Genomic DNA, 8,721 nt, shown 5'->3' with positions numbered 1-8,721 from the left:
AACAACACTTTTCTTTTTTATTTTTGGCATTTACAATAGATTTGTACAGATTAGAATAGACAGTACACATCAATGTCTTTTATTTCTGGTCCCAAAAAGTAGTCCATCTAAACATTTTCCAAAGCCACTGAATACCCTTCGGGGTCACAGGGTTGCTGGAGCCTATCCACAATGTGCGTAATCACATTGTGGATGAATTAGAGAGAATGAGACAAAAAACTCATTGTTTTTGGGATAAGTGTAACAAAATTAGTAAATATAATACAAAAGCACAGCTTATGGGAGTGAAGCTGAAGATGCGATGTTTATTTTCTAAAATAGGCTAAATAAATGTGACCCTCATTTTATAGAATCAGTTAAACCAGTTCTGGTGTAAAATTGTTTTAATCAAGCATTTGTTTCTTCCCTGACATCTCCATCACGTACATAGTATTTTTTCAGCCAATGGAAAAGAGCTGCAACCTTCATTGCAAAAGCAATAAATTACTAAAGTTTTAAAATAAATTATTTTATCTCAGTAAAATACAGTACTAAAGTAAAAGATTACTTTTTTATCTGTACCTTTGTGAATTTTTAGAAATATTTTCTTTATCACATGTCCAGTATCTTGTAAAGAACAGACCAACTACACAAAATTTAGTTGTTCAAAGCAGCAAGACCACGAGGCCTGAACAAATAAAAAATGCCACAAATAAAAACTTTTTTGTGCTTGTTCTCAGTCACTTTAAGCATCTTAAGTTCATGTCAACTGAAATTAATGAGCCATTTTTTTGGTTATAGGCTTCACTGACACTAGTACCGTATTTTCCAGACTATAAGTCGCCCTTTTTTTCATAGTTTGGCAAGGGGTGCGACTTATACTCCACAGCGACTTATATTAGAAATAAATTGAAATAAATACATTGTTGACCCTCCTGTTATGTTCATTTGTGAGGAACAGAGATGATGTTCCTGGGTCAATTTGATGTATGAGGTATGTTAAGTGTTAAGAGTATGTTAAGTGACACAGAGAATCAGTAAACTTTTTTTTACAACAAGATCTTGAAGGCAAACAACATAATATTTTATTTTCCAATGATTTCATAGATTCAGAAATGCAATAAAAATGACAACTGTTTCTACAAATACAGGATGAAAACAGAGTGTTAGTTGGCCAATGATGCTTCATGAAAGGAATAAATAAATATGAGAAAGAATTACTGTGAAATTATGAGATAAACAGTCTGCTATGATTGTGTCATATGAGTTTGTGCAAGTTATTATATCTTGGTCTCAGATTTTGTCAAAAAAAATTCCCGTCAAAATGCGACTTATAGTCCAGTGCGACTTATCTGTGTTTTTTTTCTACTTTATAATGGATTTTTGGGCTGGTGAGACTTATACTCCGCAGCGACTTATAGTCCAGAAAATAAGATACTACATTTGAGGGTTGTGTTCTTAATAAATGTGTTTATTCCTCTAATTCACATAGCCATTAGCTGTTGGTCCTGTGGTTGAAAGCTGTAGGTGAATCTGCTTTTTTAAATTTTACGTAGCATTATTTTTAGCACACAGGTCTCTGCTTCTTTGGTTGGTTTCTGTCTTCTTGTTGTTCACAGTAGATAGCATGAATTCACGGCTTTGAACTAAACTGGATGAACATAAGGGCCCTCTCATTGTTTTCCCCGGTGCTTTAACTTTACCCCAAATGTACAATATTATTAAAGTTATCTATACAGTATATCACCAGCCCTGAAATACATTAATCGCTTTATATCAAATCTGCTTCTGCAGGTGTTGCATAGAAAATAAGCAGTTATTTGATGAAATGTAGTCATCCCTACATCCATCCATCTAGCTAGAAAAAAAAAATGTTAAACTTTATTACATTTTTAACTGTTTGCAGTTGTTAAATTCTTTCAAAGTATGTGAACCTGCAGCCACAACTGTATGATCAGTTTATAGAACTTGAAATGGAAGGATTTGTGCACATTTTTATTAAATCTTTATTCAACTCTGTGTAAAGAACAGCAACAAACAAGGAGAAGAAAACTTTATTTGGTAAAATGAAAATTGACATTTTAAGAATAATAATACCCATTTTTCATGGTAACCAAAAGGTAATAGCGTAATGTGACATCATAGGTAATGATTTTCACAGGTTTCAGATTTAAATGCCTACCTAGAAGATATGTTTTATTCAATTTCTGTGCTTGAGCTGGAAACAAGCTGGTTGGATCTGGTAGCGAAGTTAAGTCAAGCTACGTGTACACTGCAATGGGCATTCACTCCCCACAAAAAGTCTATATAAACATGCGTAAATGTGGTTCGGGAGTTCAGGCTTAACTTAGACCAATCAGGGACTCTGGTTTGGTAGTGATGTATAAATGGAGTCCCTTTTAATTCACAGAAGTACCAACCGTTTCAAAATTCGATTTTCTTTCACACCAAGGGTCTCGTATATCGGAAAAGAGCTGTGAAACAAAAAGCCTGGAGCAAGATTTACAAGATTTGCACTGCTTTCACATTTCGCACCAAGCCTACTCCAACTGTAGGTGGTGGACAATCGCTATAAAAAAGTAGAAGAAGAAGCCCCTCCCTGCTTGTCCAGTGTGAACACCATATGCTAAACTGCTGTCACATGGCCAGTGTGAACCCAGCATTAGACTTCTTCATCATCATTTTCAGAGTCAGAACTCATTCGGCCCAGCTCTTCATAATCCTTTTCCAGGCAGGCTAGGTCCTCTCTGGCCTCTGCAAATTCCCCCTCCTCCATGCCCTCGCCCACATACCAATGAACGAACGCACGCTTAGCGTACATCAGGTCAAACTTGTGGTCGAGGCGGGACCAGGCCTCAGCAATGGCGGTGGTGTTGCTCAGCATGCACACAGCACGCTGGACTTTGGCCAGGTCGCCACCAGGGACTGCAGTTGGAGGCTGATAATTGATGCCGACCTGTCCAGAAAACCCCCCCACAATATTTGTTAGAATGTGGAACGCCAAGCCGCACTTTTACGTTTGGTAGCTGTACCCACCTTGAAGCCAGTGGGGCACCAGTCAACAAACTGGATCGAACGGCGGGTCTTGATACTTGCTATGGCAGCGTTCACGTCTTTGGGGAGAACATCCCCTCTGTAGAGCATGCAGCAGGCCATGTACTTGCCTTGACGAGGATCACATTTGACCATCTGATTGGTCGGTTCAAAGCAGGAACTTGTAATCTCGGACACGGTCAGCTGCTCGTGGTACGCCTTCTCCGCAGAGATGATGGGCGAATAAGTAACCAGAGGGAAGTGGATGCGAGGGAATGGAACCAGGTTGGTCTGGAACTCCGTCAGGTCAACGTTTAGGGCTCCGTCGAAACGGAGAGAGGCCGTGATGGAGGACACAATCTGACCTATCAGTCTGTTCAGGTTGGTGTAGCCAGGACGCTCGATGTCCATGTTGCGCCGACATATGTCGTAGATGGCCTCGTTGTCCACCATAAAAGCACAATCGGTGTGCTCCAAGGTGGTGTGGGTGGTCAAGATGGCATTGTAGGGCTCCACCACAGCCGTGGACACCTGGGGAGCTGGATACACAGCAAACTCCAGCTTGGCTTTCTTGCCATAGTCTAGCGATAGACGCTCCATTAGGAGAGAGGTGAAACCAGAACCGGTGCCTCCTCCAAAGCTGTGGAAGACGAGGAATCCCTGTAGACCCGTGCACTGATCCGTCTGAGGAGAGGAGTTAGGGGTTTAATGAAGCCTCAACCATTTCAATTGATGTCTAAACTTTACCATTTGTATTTATGGTGTCTCTATCACCAAAAAAGATCATCCAATATCACTTTATTGTTAGCATCCACCAGCAGACAGACAGACAGACAGGGTTGTGAACAAATTCCCTTCTGTGATGGATTGATACTGACCAAGTAAAAACAAAAACAAAGTTCAAGAAAAAAACATTCTAAAATAGACACAAGAAAAATTCCGTAATCATTTCTCGTAGAAAATCTACTGTTTTCATTTTTTTTAACGGTAATTGAAAGTTGTGTGGGAGTTCAGTCTATGCCAAAAAAAGAAAAAAGCACTGGACAAACCATCAAAAGAGGGTGGTGGTTCTGAATGGACTCAGCTGATGCTTTAAATTAAAAGATAATTGTTTCAATATGGAAGCGGCATGTTGATGTAGTGGTTAGCATTCTCGCCTCGCAGCAAGAAAGCTCTAGTTCAAATCCCAGCGGAGTTCCCCGTGTGCATGCTCGGGTTTTCTTTGGGCACTCCAGCTTCCTCCCACAGTCCAAAAACATGCTTCATAGGTTAATTGGTTTGTCTAAATTTCCCCTTTAGGTGTGAATGGAAGAGTCTGTGCGTCTGTGTGGACCTCCAACAGACTGGAGACCTGTCCAGGGTGTACCCGCCTTTGCGCAAGAGTAGCTGGGATAGGCTCCAGCAACCCCATGACCCCCAAAAGGGATTCTGGTTTATTGATTTTCCTGAAATACGTTTTCTTGTAACTGCAAAAAGAATATCCTCAGACAAAATAAATGAAAAATATGTTAGTCGATGCTTGTTTGTTTGTTAAATAATTGAAAGCTACATGGAGTTGATGGTTTCACTCAATGAGATATGGTATATGAAGAGTACGGTAACCTGCATCATAAATGCACCAAAAGCTTTGAAGAAAGGTTAAGGAGCATCATGTGCTGTCTGTGCAGCAAGAAGGTGGGTGCAGTTCTAAATCTAAAAATAATATATTTAAGAAAAAAAGGAAAACTGATTCAGCTGGAAAACGTACACATAAATAAACAAGCAAACTAATAAAAAACAAAGCTACAGTGTCATCTTGATAATTTAGAAGTGGTACCTTCAGGGTTAACCAAAGGTTAGATGGGCTAAGTAAACGCATCGACTATCTCCTCACCATTTTCCGAATCCGCTCCATGACTCCATCGATGATTTCTTTCCCGACGGTGTAGTGGCCTCGGGCGTAGTTGTTGGCTGCATCTTCCTTTCCGGAGATCAGCTGTTCAGGGTGGAAGAGTTCCCTGTACTTTCCAACCCTCACTTCATCTGAAGAAACATCCAGATCAGTCTATTACCACACATTAACATTGAGGAAAATAACATGATTAACTTTTAGCCAAGGAGTTTTATATGCAAATCTCAAATAGATCAGATCAGCAACTTCCTAGCAGAAAGGTCAAAGGTCACAGGAATAAGAACATTAGATCGACTCGGAATTTTTTGGAACAATATTTAGCTTTTCTAAGAATTTTTTGCCACATGTAGTCAGTCTAAGAAAGCATTACTTCTAAATCTGTTTGAAACTTTTAAATTCACAGCAGAAATTGGACAAAAACCTTATTTTTGGCTGAAATCTGTTTCCTGTTGACTTTCTATAGTTTACTTACTGCCTAAAGAGAAAGACTGCAGTTGTTGCTTTATAGTTCTTCTGAGCGGTCACCTCCATGTTCAGTGTGGATAAGGATGGTGGAAGTTAAAATGAAGAATGATGTTAGAAATGTTTACCAATGACCGAAGGCTCCAGGTCGACGTAAATGGCTCTTGGAACGTGACGGCCAAAGCTCCCGGTGTTGAAGAAAGTGTTGAACGGATCTTCTCGTGAGTTGGGCTCGGACGGATCGTTCAGAAAGATTCCATCAGGACCAACGCCGTGCTCCAGGCAGAACAGTTCCCAGCATGCATTTCCCGTCTGGACACCCGCCTGACCCACATGGATGGAGATGCACTCTCTCTGTGCAGAGGAACACCAAATTGTCAGAAAATGTTTTGGTGCTTAAAGTCAAAATCATGTTTAAGTAAACCGGTTTACGCACCACATTCATGTGCAGGAACCTTCTTCCTGCAATAATTCTACTTAAAAATGTTCTGTTTGAGAAAATCCTTCATGTAAGAGTAAAATAAATTCTGATGCACTTCTGAAAAACGTATATTATGAAAGATAAAAACAAAATGTGTAAATCCAGCAAGTTTACATTTAGTATTTCTAATTCTAAATTTTCTTTATTTGGCAAAATTTCCCTTTAAAACCAATAACAACTAACGCTAATAAAGTAATATTTATTAGGAAATGAAAAAGGTGATAAAACAGTGAAAATGATTAACTGTTATTCCAAATAGTTGAGTGAGAGAAACATTTTAAGCTCTGACATTTAGTTAGACTAAAAAGATTACTTGATTATTAAACGTATAAGATTTTCAGAATAAAATTTTAAAACGAGGTTTGTTCTTTTTGGCAGAGGGCAAATCAAAAGTTTCTTTACTAAATGAATTCCCTCAAAAAGCATTCAAAGTACGTTGGAACCCCCATATCAGAGCCCCACTTTTCTGACGTCTAAACCCAGACAAGCTAATTCCTCCTCACTTCCACCTCCACCAGCATTCCTGTTTCAACTTGTGTGAAATTTCCACTTGTTGTCTCTGGGGGGAGAACGTCCCATTAGATGATTTTTTAAGTGTTGATTGACATTAGTGAGACATAGGAAGAGTCGGGCAAGAGCACAAGCAGAGGTTAAAATAATTAAAAAGTTTAAAAAAAAGAAAAAAAAAGAGGGGAAGAAATGATGCTTTGAATTTGGAAGTGCAGAGAGCTTTGAAGGACAAATAAACCTATGCAGTTTGGAAAAGTACTACAGTAGGGTTTATTAGGCAATAAAAAAAAGAAAACTTAGGGTCGATTCAAATGATCCAAAAAATTATCTTAAGGAAATCTCTCTTACCATGTTCCTCCAGGAGAGATAAAGCTGCTGCAGAAAGTTTCTGTTCTTCCTCAGACAGTAGGGCTGCAGTAGTGGTGAGCTTCACCTCTGCAGGGTCTTGGAGAGCCGCTCTTTATATGTGCTTACAAGAGGAGGGAGCTCGCATGGAGGGAGGGGAAGGATGGCAAACTTTCTTTTCACATTAAGTTACTTCTTCTCCCCCCCGTTGTTGTTTCTGTCCATTTTCAGGCTTGTCATTACTTGCAGGCGTTGAAAGGAGGCACATTTGGGCAACACTCTGTCATCTTAATCGTTTCTCGTGCTTCTCTTTATGTTTTGCAGACTTGATGAGATTTTTTTTTTTAAAAAGCACACATGCTGGTTATTTTTAATCTTTTGATCAGAAAATGAAAAGGAATAAGTGGAACCTGAAATTGTGATTGAAGCTTTTCGTCATGGTTTATTACTACGTTCATGATGAGGAAAGATGAGATAAAACCTAAAGCATTTGGTGCGTGCTGCATAGTTCTGCACACCACTGCTTTTACTGTTTAGCTGGTAAACAACAGGCTAGAGCAACATTAAGTTAAAACGTAGCAGCCAAGCAATTAAGCTAGAGGCATAAGTTGAAGTTTTGAAGAAAAAATTAAGCCTGAGCCTGCACATTCAGAAGGAAAACTGTGCTGGACAAGTCCAGAAGCAGGCTTTTTTGGTTAAAGAGTGAGCAGAAGTGTGCCAAAATGTAGACTCTTCCATGCAGAAGCATAGGAACAATAAGGGCATTGGCTTTAGTTTTTGTCTAAACTAAAAATATTCAGGTTTCACATCAAAAGATGGAATATCAGACAAGACAGTAAAACTTTTCCTCCCAGCTGTTCACATCAGGGTCTGGCAGACACAGTAGAGGATATCACTGTATGTTTGAACCCATCTCTGTTTCACGCTAGCAAAAGTGTATCTAAAACCTTGCCCCTGATAAACTCCCTTGTTGTTTTGGATGTTTGTTTTGGGTCCTATACCGTCTAAAGCAGGGGTGGGCAATTATTTTGACTCATGGGCCACATAGGGTTCTAAAATTGGATAGAAGGGCAGGACCAGGAGCAGATGTTTGGAGTGAGAAAGAAATAACATGGAATCTGAATGAAAACATTTGGATTGAAAATTATATTTTAAAACAGAGCATTCTAGAGTTTTTAAGTTAAAACTTTTGTTTTCATTTTAGAGCCAATTGCACCAACGGCTTGATGTACCTCATGCAAAACTTAGAGAAATGCTGCGTGTATGTGGTGTTTGAATGATGGGAAGAATGAAAAACAACAAATCTTCCAACACCACATGGATGCTAGAGCAGAGTCCCCAAACTTTTTCTTGTGAGGGCCACAATAAGTCTTTTTCTGTAAACTTCTTTTATCTTTCTTTTATTGTAAAGCCTTATAATAAAGTTTTATTAACTCATGATCATTTTAATAAAATGAATAACACTATTTATGAAATAAAAACATGACCAAATAACTGTGATTTTCAAAGACAAAAAGTCAGGAAAAAATATACTGATACAATAAAAGGAAAAACCAAAAAATAGTGGATCCTCTCCCGTCTTCGTCCCGCTGAGACTTTGAGGGCTGCAGCTCCTCACACGTCTCACAGTTTGTGCTCAAACTGAGCAGCTGTGCTGTGTCCTGCACGTCTGTTTCTCATCCAGTAATAAGGAAAAAAGCACATTTCTATGTCTTCTGCTGGAGCTATGCATATATCTGCATTACCTTTTCACCGGTACAGAGTTCCCTCGTTTATTGCAGGAGTTACGTTCTAAAAATAACCCGTGATCGATGAAATCCACAGAGTCTGATTATAGACGTTTAGTTCATGGCAGTAAAACTCCTCACTGCCTAAATACACGTTTCTCAGACAGACATGAACATTTTCACCCTTTCCTCTTGTTAAAATTCTCAACCCTTCATAGAAATCAGAATAAAAACAAAGATCTGATCAATCTCAGATTTCTATAGATCTGAAGCTCCGCGTTTCTGTACAGGTG

The 8,721-nt window shown here is 39.2% G+C and overlaps 1 protein-coding gene across 1 annotated transcript; it reads right to left on the bottom strand.

Annotated features, from left to right (window-relative positions):
- Positions 1-1,964: 1,964 nt before the first annotated feature.
- tuba5 (tubulin alpha 5) lies at positions 1,965-6,844 on the bottom strand. Its single transcript, XM_011477514.3, has 5 exons — positions 6,705-6,844; positions 5,494-5,719; positions 4,886-5,034; positions 3,016-3,696; positions 1,965-2,935 (listed from the first exon to the last, which is right to left on the bottom strand). Exons 1-5 carry the CDS (start codon positions 6,705-6,707, stop codon positions 2,642-2,644), a joined length of 1,353 nt encoding a protein of 450 aa, XP_011475816.1. The 5' UTR covers positions 6,708-6,844; the 3' UTR covers positions 1,965-2,641.
- Positions 6,845-8,721: the final 1,877 nt, after the last annotated feature.

Source organism: Oryzias latipes, chromosome 7 (assembly GCF_053564925.1).
Source record: "Oryzias latipes strain Hd-rR chromosome 7, Olatipes_Hd-rR_3.1".
NCBI lineage: Eukaryota > Metazoa > Chordata > Actinopteri > Beloniformes > Adrianichthyidae > Oryzias > Oryzias latipes.
Note: the sequence above shows the minus strand (reverse complement) of the source record. Positions and strands in the feature narration are given on the sequence as shown.